This window comes from Pyxicephalus adspersus, chromosome 1 (assembly GCF_032062135.1).
Source record: "Pyxicephalus adspersus chromosome 1, UCB_Pads_2.0, whole genome shotgun sequence".
Taxonomy (NCBI): Eukaryota; Metazoa; Chordata; class Amphibia; order Anura; family Pyxicephalidae; genus Pyxicephalus; species Pyxicephalus adspersus.
The window spans coordinates 155,296,921-155,309,326 of record NC_092858.1 but is presented as its reverse complement, the minus strand read 5'-3'; the positions used below and the strand labels follow the sequence as shown (position 1 = coordinate 155,309,326).

Sequence of the window (12,406 nt, the reverse complement as noted above, 5' to 3'; positions counted from 1 at the left end):
TTGCAGCTCTTTTCTCCTTTGTAGCTCTCAAGAATGCGCAGCATCTTTGGATATGTGTAAGGTTGCCCACGCCTAGCAGGTAGTTGCTAAGACTGAGCACTGTCCATCGACTATGCAAGTGATAGTGCCCCTTCCCACATTGCCAAGCAGGTAGCTGCGAGCTTAGGTATGATGAGTTGATGGTTGTAGGCACATGGGCTTTTGTTCATGGGCATGTTTTAAAGTAGACAAACTTCAATTGACTTCTGTATCTGTAGAAACTATAGAGAAATTCATCTTCAAACTTCAAAACTGAGACACTGCGAAATTGCAGTTCATCACTTCTTGCTTCCTCTAGAGGAAAAAAACTCAGCCTTTGTGAGCCTTTGAATGTAAAAAATCAAGTAGCTGTTTGAAAGCTGAAATAGATTGAAACCCAACTTCAGAGTTGTTGACCAATATGGACTGCTTTGCCACCACTCCTGTTACTAGGAAAGTCAGAGGTTTCTTTGCAGTGTTTTTAGTATTTGTTTTCCATTTCTGCTAATCTACATGCAGTTCTTTCAAGGAATTATTAACTTTTGCTATTCTCAGCTTCGCCCTGAAAGTGTACAGGAAATTTAAACAATGTTTTATAGCTGCACACTCCCTGTTTTGTTGGTTTGTAATATTTACTTTGAGATTATCATGCAGCTGCCTAGGTAAGGACATGGCTTTTGGGTAAAAGAACACATTTGAAGGTTTCAAGTATCAGAAAGTTTAGTATTGTCTTTAAACTAGAAGTATAGCTTAAGGGAACAATAAAGTTCAGGAACGTACAAAAATAACCATAGATTCTCAGCTGGATCAGTTGTTAAACTTTTGCAACTGCCACATTTGATGTTTATTTCATTTTTTTGTCTCCTAAAATCAGTAAATAAACAGAATGATGATATTTTTTTCCCTGCACATTTTGCTTATTATTTTCAAAAAGATCAAAAAAAACCTTTGGAATAAAATTAAAGTATGAAATATGAAAATGAGTCCTTGATAATAATAAGGCCTAGGACCCTAGGATAGCAAAGTAAACTCTGCTAAATGCTAGCATGCTGTCATTGTCCTGAAGAGCTTGGAGAAATGTACAGTATATATATTTATATGTATAATTATGTATTAAATATGTGTATTTACTATTTAATATATCTGTTAGGTGTCCCTGAAAAGCCACACATCACTGGATTTACATCACCGGTTATGGAAGGGGAAATAATTCAGCTGACATGTAAAACATCTGGTAGTAAACCAGCTGCAGATATAAGATGGTTCAAAGGAGACCAAGAAATCACAGGTAAAATAAAAAAAATGTTTTGTAAATAAAAAATATATATCTAATGGAATGTTTACTCGCTATGGGCAATAGCCATTACTAAAGAAGATTGTACAAACTTCCACCTTGGAACGTTTTATGACGTCACTCTATAAGGGTGGCCATTTGTATTTTTTGTTATGATACAGTTGGACAATGGATTTACTATATTGTTTGTGCACTTTATAAGCCTCACCTTGACACATGCTTGTTTTTTACAATGAAATGCTGGATTGCACACATTTGATATGTACACGTTTCTTTGTAAACTTTAATAAAAATGTATTGAACAAAATATATATATATATACCTAATGGAAATACATTGTAATACAGATAGTTTGATTTCTAAGAATTTAGGCTTCAAAATGTGGACTGAATGCCAGAGCATAAGGTATTTGTAGGAATCTGAGGATCACATTTCATTTCAGGAGGTATTGGCAGATGTAATGTTAGTACCTTATTCATCAAGGTGGGAAAGTGTTTCTTCTAATCTGGAGTTGCTTCAGTTATTCAGGTCTAGGTTCAGAAATGTTATGTTAAAAAGAACAGAGCAGCTATCTACTTAAACAGTGTGATGACCAGGTTTTTCCATCTAAAGACTTTACCTATCCAGATGGCATGGGCATATTCCAAGATGGTGAAGTCCAGGTTCACGGGCCACATGAAGAGGATGTTGAGCTTTAACAAAATGCATCAAATACCTTTAAAATGAAATTGAGGTATAATTCTTTTTGCAAAATTACGTTGAATATTATAGTTTACTTTTAAGAATGAGCATGTTAATGCTAATATTTTATCAGTTGTTAAACTCCACTAGTAAAGGCCAAATAAGATTATGGGTCTTTGCTTAAGAAATGATGGTGGGTAGAGGGAAGGTTTAGTTTTGGCCAGTGATTGCAGATATTCTTTGGAAGGTGTCCTCTCAACGTCCTATGTCCATGCCGCTATTTGCAATACCATATTAGATGGGGAGCAAAACAATACTTGCCTATTGTTCTATGCAAACATGATCCGCTGGTACAGGAGAGACCCAACATGTCTCCTATCTGACAGCCTTTTAGGAACCAAATCTTGTCCACTTGTATCACATTATCAATACATATATAATAGAAGATGATTTATTTGGATTCTAGCAAGAGTTACACTAAAAGGTAATTACCAATAGAAGACCTAAGGCTATTTTCAGTATGTTGGTGGGGTTGTGGCCCCTGGACAAAATTAATAGGATCAGCAAGTGTACTACCCTCTGTCGCCTGCTATAAAATGAGCATTTGCTGGTTCCTTAACAGCCAGCGCATCTTTGCAGGTGGCTAGACTCCTTGCCACCAAGAACTGCTGTTCCCAACATAGCCTAAGTGTGTAACTCTAAATGAAAACGTGGTATTGCTTAGGCTTCCTGATGGTGACAATTAGTTGATCACCTGCATGTAGAAATTGAATGGCTGCAATTAGTACTAGAAAACAAAATCTGATTTAATACTAAATGAACAAAAATTCTTCTTGTGGTAATCAATCCTAAATGCTTCCTAAAATTCTTCCTTATGTGCTATTATCTCTTCTCTGTAGCACATGAGCCACATTAATGGGTTGCATACAAAGAGTTAGTCTTAGTTTTGAAATTATTTTCTTCAAAGCTTTGTAGGATGTGTCCCGTTTTTTACATGATTGCATTTGGGTAAGGATGAATATCATTTAAAAATGTGCAACGAAAAATCTATGTGAACTGTGTCAAATTTGCCTGCCCACTTCAACCTGTCATGCCATCTGGCATGCAGATAAGATGCAGAATCTGACTTCACGGATGCTTTCAGTCGACATTTATATATTCTTTGGTAAGTTTAGTTGTAATAGTTTAAGCTTTATTAATGTTACTTCTGTAGATTTTTCTACTGATTTGATCTAATAAAATGCATCCCACGTGCACTTTGTATTCTCCATTAGTATATAATTTCTAAAAAGATTTTTTATCATTTGTTTAATTTGTACTTATTGATACTTTTCCCTGACTACAAACATTTTCTTATTCTTAGGGTTCTTAAAGAAATCTTGATGTGCTCTCGTCTCTATAGGAGTGACTGTGCACTGCACATGCTAGGATAACCTGCCACCCCCAAACCACAGTTTAATACATTGTCACCTAGATATTGCAAGCAGTCCTTCTAACAGAGCACAGTATAAGAAAAACATCACATGATGAATTATTTCAAATATATGTACACCCTATGGGCCTGGTTTATTAAAGCTCTCCAAGACTGGAAAGGATACAATTACCTCAGTGAAGCTGGGTGATCTAGCAATCCTGGAATGGGTTTCCTAAAAGTAGTTATTAGCTGTTTGTTAGGAAATGTTTTCAGTCCTGGACAAGGCACATTCCAGGTTTGCTGGATCACCCAGATTCACTGATGAATGTGAATCATCCCCAGCTTTGGAGAGCTTTATTAAATCAGGCCCTAAGAATGTACTTTCATTTTGGTCTCTCTGTGACGTACCAAACACGTCCCCATGATGTAATGAAGCTAAGGTGAGATGGTAGCATGTTAATATTTCAAAACATTAAACGTTTGTATATTCACACTCCTTTTTTAAACTGACTTTCCTTTTCTACAGATGTGCAAAAACTACAAGAAAAAGATAGTAATGGAAAGACATTCACAGTTATTAGTGTTCTGGATTTCCGAGGGGATCGCAAAGACGATGGTGCAATTGTCCGCTGCAGAGTTGACCATGAATCACTAAACTCAACACCACATATAGCAATGCAGCTCCTAGAAATTCACTGTAAGTTTATTTATTACCATCATTACCAAATAATCACTTTATTATAAAGAATGTCCTGTTTGAGTCCTTGCTTCACAGTCCAACTCTACCCAAAGGTTTATTTTATCTTGGATATCCAACAGGTGGCTGAAAAACTTATGAATACTCTAATTCAACATGTGCCAAAATGTTTTCTTGTGGTGCAAAATATACATAATAGGCTTAAGAAGGTCACAATATACAACATACAATAAAATCGATTTGACAGATTTAAGGTTGGACCACAATGCGATCCACCAAGTGTCAAATTGGCCCTATGGGGCACTAGACATGCTTCCTCTCAACAAAAAATATGTTTATTTGTTTAGCCCTTGTAGTATTTCTATATGATCCTTGTGGAGTGATATATTCTGCCTATTGCAAATGTTTAGAATGAAGAAAATCTCCCTAGCACAGGAAACAATTTAGTAATAGATATGAAATGGGATTGAGTATCGATCATTGTAGACAAGGATCATATACAAATACTACAAGGGCTAAACATATGTTGCCAAACTACCACCCCTGAGGAAGCCTAATGAGGTGAAACCCGTTGGGTACAACCATCAATATGATCCAATGGTCATAAAACTGTATGGCAATGTAACGTACATGAACTTTTTTTGTTGGGATGAAGCATGTCTAGTGCCCCATAGGGCCAATTTGACACTTGGTGGACCTCAAGATCACATTGTGGTCCAACCTTAATTCTGTCAAACTGATTTCATTGTATGTTGTATTTTGTGACCTTCTTCAGCCTATTATGTATATTCTGCGCCACAAGAAAACATTGTGGCACATGTTGAATGAATTTACTTTGTATACTTGTGTGATTATAAATACAGTTTTCTCTTTTTGTGCTAAAAACCTTGCTTTTCTTTCATTCTTTCAATACTTTTTGACAATTTTTACTTAGGGTTAGCACTTCGTTCTCTGAGGAACACTTACTAATTTAGACCACCACCGATAGATAGATAGATAGATAGATAGATAGATAGATAGATAGATAGATAATGAATAAAAATAGAGATAGACAGCTACTCGGGAAACTCTTTTTGACTGATACATACATTTCTTCATTGATTTAAGATTTAGTCGATACACATTTATCAAATCCCTACAAACTTTTATAAATAGAGTTTCTGCCAGTTTCAGTTGTATTATACATTCATGAAATTTTAAGGAAATTGGTTCATTGCATGGGCCCCAGAAATTTGTCTGTTTATTAGTTTAGGTTTCAATGGTTTGCTAAAGCACTAGCTTTGATAAAAGACAAATTGTTGATCAATAATATATATTGAAGCTTGTTCACTGAAGTTGTGCAAAGTGCAATGGACCATATAAACTAGGTTTCTGATCTGCTATGCGGACTGAAATGAGATCAGTAAACCTGGTTATATTGTGCCATGCACTTTTGTTGGCTTCAGTAATTTTGCTGTAGGAAGACTAGATCTGTTGACTACATCAATGCAGCACACCTCTTAGAACAAGTTAAAAAGAATAGCAATATGTTGAAATTCAGTAATAGATGATACTCGTTTTGCTTATTCCTGGTTCTTACATAACAAAGTTTCTCTGTGTCAATTTTTTTAATTGAACCCCTCCTCATATGCTTGTTACTTTTGAGCCTAAGTGTTGTTTGCATAGCTAAGGGTGCGTATCTCACTCAGGATAAAGCAACTCATTGATATATGTGGAATAGAATACCAAAAAAAAAGTTAAACAGGAAATTCATGTTAGTACTAGAAAAATACTAATTGACACAGATTAAATAAAGAACACAACTCCCCCTAAATATGTTCACATACATTAGTGCTGGAGGAGTCATTATGCAGTTTAGAAAAAAAACTACATTAAGTACAGTTGTCATATGGAATCTTCCTGGTTTGTGTACTCAGCAATCAGAAGCTTATCTCCTGCTCTTCTACATCTAAGCAAAAATCTTTTCACTGCAGGAGACCTGAGTGTGGCAAACCTCTTGGGCTGCAGGTGGTAATGTGAGTAAGTCAGTTTTCAAACAGAATTCGCCTCCTAGAATTAATGATGGTGTGGGAAATTTTATTGGAGCAAAGGGGAAATGTTCACATTAATTCTGCTTTAAGAATCTTTTTGTTATTGTGTTATTTGCATATTTTTAGCCATAAAACATATTGGCACAATTATTTCTCATTAGCTGCAACACTATACACAAGTATTTCATTTACTTTTGGGTGGTTGCTCACATTTTTTTATCTTTAGCAGCAAAGCAGTTTTTAAAAGCAGACAAATTAGTTTTGCATTAAAATTTGAAAAAAATTGATGCAGTGAAAAATGTGCCAATCCAAACTGAATTAAAAAATTTGGAAGTGAAGGGCTCAGTGAACCCAGTTAGTGATCTCTGCAGACTAATCTTTTTGATGATGATTAGAGGAAGAAATAAATTGCTGTCAATTTGGGGTAAACTGGGGGGCTTGAACTGCTACAGCAATTTCTACTTAAAATGTTGTTTTCAGGATGGGCATCTAATTTGTATGGCTCTTGCTTTCATGTTTCCTATTCCCTTAAACCTTGCTATGGGTGCAGTCATTTTAAAAAATGTATCAAAAGTTTGCATATTCGATGTTTCTTTAAAATTCAGCCTGTCTCTGCACTGCAGGGGTGCTCCTGGAATCAAAGAGAAAGTCAGTAGAGTCAGGCTCATTCCTTGCTTTGCGGTTTCTGGAATCTGCTTACAAGTTAGAGAGAAATATAGTTTGTAGAAAAACCACACAGACATGTAAAGAGAAATATATCATTTTTAAACCATCTGTAGAAAAATGATTTTAGGTTGTTATTACAGTCTGAAATGTGCTCTCATGACTAAGAAGTTTGCCTGCAGTTGGAGAGCAACAGAGATCATAGAATAACATTCAGAAAGACAGAAACAAAACCCTATAGTTAAGTAAAGTATTATAATACTGGGACCCCCAGCATTTTCACCAGGATTGGTGTCACCCACTATGGGATATATGGTATCTAGTGTTGGTGTTTGAATTCGGGTTGTCCCTATATTTGACCCGAAAATGGCGGTTTTAATTTGGGCCGACTCAAAAAACACAGAATTCGACTTTGTGAATTTGTGTTTAAAAATATGTTTAAAATAAAAAAAGTTTCTCCATTGAGAGTTCATCTGAGTTCAGTTCCCAATGTCACCAGCTGTACTTATCATTGATAAGTACAGCCTGGGGACCGTGGAAACTTGGGGTCACAGCTTATAGGAGGCACAAAGTCCTTTCATTCAGCTTTGACTACAGATGAACTTCTAATGGAGAAACTCCATTGAGAGTTCATCTGCAGTTCCACTGCGATCCCCGGGTACTAGAGGTTAATCAAAAACAGGAGCATTCCCACAGATGCAAGAATGATTGCAGCCTTGAGAATCCACTGCGATCTCAGGCATTAGAGGTTAATTAACCTCTAGTGACTGGGGATCGCAAACAGGAGGATTCCCTTGCAGCCCTAGAGGATTCCCAGGGCTATAAGGAAATCCTCCTGTTTGCGATACCTGGGCACTGGAGAATAATTAACCTCTAGTGCCCGGGATCGCAGTGGAACTGCAGGTGAACTCTCAATGGAGTTTCTCCATTGAGAGTTCATCTGAGTTCAGTTTCCACTGTCACCGGGCTGTACTTATCATTGATTCGATCGAATGGGGCTATTCGATCGAATAGCTGCCGAATCGAAAATCGAACACTTAGCTGTTCGACCAACATTAACAGTATCTTCCCTTCTCCCCATCCCACAAGGGTATTTCTAGGACTGAGTAAGATCTGGGGCACTATTGGGGACACGGAGGGAAGATATGATACAAGATACTACTTTCACTAAAGTTATTTGTACTAACAGTGAGAGGAGCTTAAATGGGTTAAACTGAATAACACCTGAGACTAAAGAACCCTGGGTAAGAATGCAGGGGTTTGAAGTATGTAAAGTACTTAGTTCAGGGGTCAGGTGTATGCAACATTAAGAACATATATACTGAATATACACATGCATACTCACTAGATAAATAGATACATAAATTACATTCATACAAACACACAGTAAATGCAGACAAAATTCCTTTTGTGTCATGGTTTGCTGTCCCTGCCTGATCACTTGTAAAACGGAATAGTGCAGCATATATTCACCAGCATACCAGCACTGCTACCAGCATACATTATTGAGATACAGTGCAATATATCTAATCTGCGTCACAACCCACAATTCAAACACTGCTCTGGGGTGTACCCTAGTGGTGAAGTAAAGACAAGAAGACTATGTGGTAGGAGAGTCTAAACATTATTGCCTTTCACCTTTATTCTGCACATATTCTATTCTATACAAAATTCAATTATATGTAATATTATATTATAATATAACATAATATCTACATTTCCATTCCTTGTGCTGTATTATTTTCTTTGTAGCCATGTTACAAAATGTCCTTTTTGTAGCTGACTTGGAAAATATGAACATTAAAATGCACATCTTGAATGTTTTATGGGAACTTTACATTGTAATGTAGAATCTAGTAGTGTTCAGATTATTCCAGCTCTGATGTGAGGTATTTTGAACTAGGATCAGAACTCGAACAAAGTTTTTATCGAACATTTCTATATCTGTCATTAAGAGGTATAGTAGAGCTCATCCAATCCAGCTCTAGACTATGGCCGCAATATTTGTCTGGCTGCTCACTTTACTTGTCATTGACCGGTATAGTGTGATTCATTACAAAATATGAATTCTAATTCAGAAATTCAGAATCTGGATTTTTTGTGTTTTCTCCATTAGAACAATTACTATTAATTCCAAAGTTGCATTAAACTACTAACTTACAAATACACTTTATTTCACGTGTCTTGCCAGGAGTATGTAATGTGTTCACCCCTCCATATCACAATTTTTCTCTGTTAGTTCATTATGTTACCCAAGTTTTCTACTTCCTTGATAATCAATACAGTTTTAGAAATCTATTTCCACTTTCTCATATTCTCTAGTTCAGTTTATAGACTTAAATACATGTCAACAACCAAATTTAGTATTGTATTCCCGAGAGTCAGAACACTCCAAGGAGCTGTAAACAAGAAACTCAACATAGTGACACATTTTCACTCAATATCAATTTTACTCAAATGTGAAAAAAATTATGTTCTGGGTAGCTAAATAGTTTCCTCTTATATTATTTCTGTTCTTCTTATCTGTGAAAGCATTTAAAATGGTTTTGTTATTGTTTTATTGTCCGGTGTACATAGTCTTTTTAATAATATGCCCAGCCAGAAATACTTGTAGATTTGTATTCATGAGTATGTTTGCAAACTTGAAGCAAGTTATTTTGGTAAAGTAGACCTAATATTAAAATTCACTCCTAACATGAATCAGTAGGGAGCATGCCAGAATTCCTAATTCATATTATTATTCTGGATAAGAAAAATAACTCTTTCTTTCAGTGTATAAAAAACTGCTGAAAAAAAACAAATAAAAAAAAAACAACCTAAGCTGAGGCACTATAGATCACAAGGTCTTTGGCTACCAGGATCATTTTGGGTGATTTATATCATGTCTGCACCAAATAAAGGTCACAATGAGCAATACAATTTTGCAAGAATGAATTCCCACATTCTATAGCCATTTTCTAAACAAAAATGTGGTCTCAATTATTTGAATGGAAGACCCACATTTCAAACCCAATAATAAATAATAAACCATATTTATATCCTAATGTGTTACCTCCATTTCATCATCAAGGGATTATTGCTGATAAGATGTCAGCTTTCACTGAAGATCTGGGAAAAATTATATATATCTATTTAAAATAGTATTCTGCCGTAACTATCATATAGACAGGGCCAAATAACTTTATGAAATAAACTTATAAAAAGCTTTTCTTTTTTGTATACAATCAATTTTTCCTAAATGGTGAAAATAGGTTGTCCAATCCTAGCACTGTAAGTGCTCAATTTAAACACAAAAGCAATTGTTCCTAAGAGAGAACAAAGGATCTTTTGGAGAGCACAAAGTATTCCATTGAATAGGTACTTTATTTACAAAATGTACAGAGTGAACATTCATCATCTTACATGCAAAAGTTGCCAACAACCTTTATTATATTGATGCACCCTAAGTATCCCCATTTACATTTTTTATAATATTCATTACATCTATAGAAGACAACGCTTCTTTTAAATAAAATCTGTAAATGGAGCCTATATACATTACTCATCGCTTTTCTCAGCCTTGGTCGCTGCTTTATGAAGAGAGAGGGAAGCAGATACAATAATAACAATTAATGACCATTAAAAGAAAGTTTAAAGAAACTTTAAAACAAAACCTTACTAATGAGATATTCTCGGATGCATTCTCCAACCAATATTTTATGTGGATATACCTACAGACAATTTATGCACAGCAACCAATACACACATGTAACTTTATTGTAGTCATTCCTCAATTGTATTTGTGCCACAATTTCCAAGTGAGGTGTGCATAATGCACACAGCCTTCCACATGTCAGGGCTGATTTTAAGTTACGTTTGTTGTGCATCCCTTCTGCATTGCCTGCAATAAAGGACTTGAATGGTTGCAATCTTTTTTATTTTATCTTTTAACCAATTTAATCTTATCTGATATAACTGATCCTGGGGGCAATGTGATGACCCAGCTGTGTTGTATAACAGCAGGAAACAAACATCATGTAACTGGACAAGTTGTGCTGTCTGGTAGGATTGTGAGGACAGAAATACAATCATTTGGCCATATATATATATAAATCCTGTGTTTAGCTCTCTGCATAAAATTCAGCTTTAATTTTATTTCTATTTATGTTTTGCTTTATTGCAAAATCTTATTATCTTACTGTGTTACTTAGTTGAGCTTCTGATGTGATCATTCCTACAAAATTCTATTTCAGCTTGTACTGACTTATCTTTTTGCTCTATATTTTTTTCTGAGATGTTCCAAGAATAAACAATAAAAGAACAGTCACAATCATTTTCTGTTGTAATTTTTCATTGCACGGGAGGTCTACAATGGCTTGCATTGTGTTGTTGTATTAAAGGCCTTTCCTGCACCAGTAGGGCTAAATACCCTTTGACATCATTTATTTCTCAAGCATATGGGTCATCACACACTTTGCACTGTGTCAAGAGAGAACCTCTATAGCACAGTTACTTGCCCATTATTCTCTATGTAATCAAGCTTTCGAAAGAGCAGTGAAGGCATATCTGTAATTCCAAAAGAAAATTTGTGATGCTGTTTTATAGTTGATTTATGCCCCACTCTGAGACTTGAAAGTGTATTTTGAAGCATAAAATAGCTTTTAGCTGAGCGCTGAAAGTAAAGCTAATTTATAGTTGTAGCAATATGTTTCACATCTTACCAGTGAACTTACTGTTGGAACATAGAGTAGGGGACTGGTTGAAAGTAATAACTTTCCAATCAACGTACAAGAATTTATGTGTTATTTAAATGACAAATGTTTTCTTAAGGTGTAAGGGAGCACACTAAAATAAATAATGTGCAGATTAAGTGTTTTTAACTTGCAGAATTGTTTCTACCAGGTATTTTGTATATAACTTGGATGTAAAGAATCGCTCGCTCTCTCCCCATTTCTTTCCATTGGGATGTTTGTGGTTATATTCCAGTTCCATAGGGATTTTTTTTTGGTGTGTAATATGTGCAGGAGAGAAGTGAAGTTGCATTATTAGGGTAAGCATCAATAGTATAATTGTGGGTGGTAAAACCCACAATTTTTTGTGGTAAAACCCACAGCATTTTTGTAACCACTATCCATATTGTCATACAGATTTGCCGTCCACATTTGCCAAAGAAATAATGTTTATTCATTTTCTGGATTGGATGGCTCATGATGCTACTATGAGATTGTCAGCATCATGTAAGACTGGTGGAATTGAAATCTGTTTGATTTGTGTCTCTGAGGACTATTTCCACTTTAACATTTGCAAATCATCACCTTTTATAATGGTGCCTTGAGTTGGGCTTTAATTCTCTGTATAACGGGCGTTAAAGGCTCAGTCTTTTCAAACCTGATATTTTGGTGTTAAATACCTTGACAGTAATATGTAGATATAGATGTCGAAAAAGTCTATTGGTGACTTGGTGACTTTTCTAATCCTTGGGCTTGTTCACTTTTTGTGGTCATTATGATGGGGTCTGAATCTCTTAGATGGTCCTTTAGGTTTTGGAAAATGCAAAAGTAGGAGTTGAAACATCTCTCAGGTAATCTGGGAAAGAGTTGGGTACTGGTATGAAGATCTTGCTGTTAAAG

The 12,406-nt window shown here is 35.5% G+C and overlaps 1 protein-coding gene across 3 annotated transcripts in view; it reads left to right on the top strand.

Moving 5' to 3' along the window:
• Nucleotides 1-12,406, top strand: part of CADM2 (cell adhesion molecule 2) — a 936,889-nt gene that overhangs the window by 790,131 nt on the left and 134,352 nt on the right. For all 3 annotated transcript variants that reach the window (XM_072431967.1, XM_072431968.1, XM_072431966.1), the window contains 2 exons: nt 1,169-1,306; nt 3,934-4,104. In XM_072431967.1, the coding sequence (XP_072288068.1) occupies nt 1,169-1,306; nt 3,934-4,104 (309 nt within the window). The remainder of the gene's footprint in view (nt 1-1,168; nt 1,307-3,933; nt 4,105-12,406) is intronic.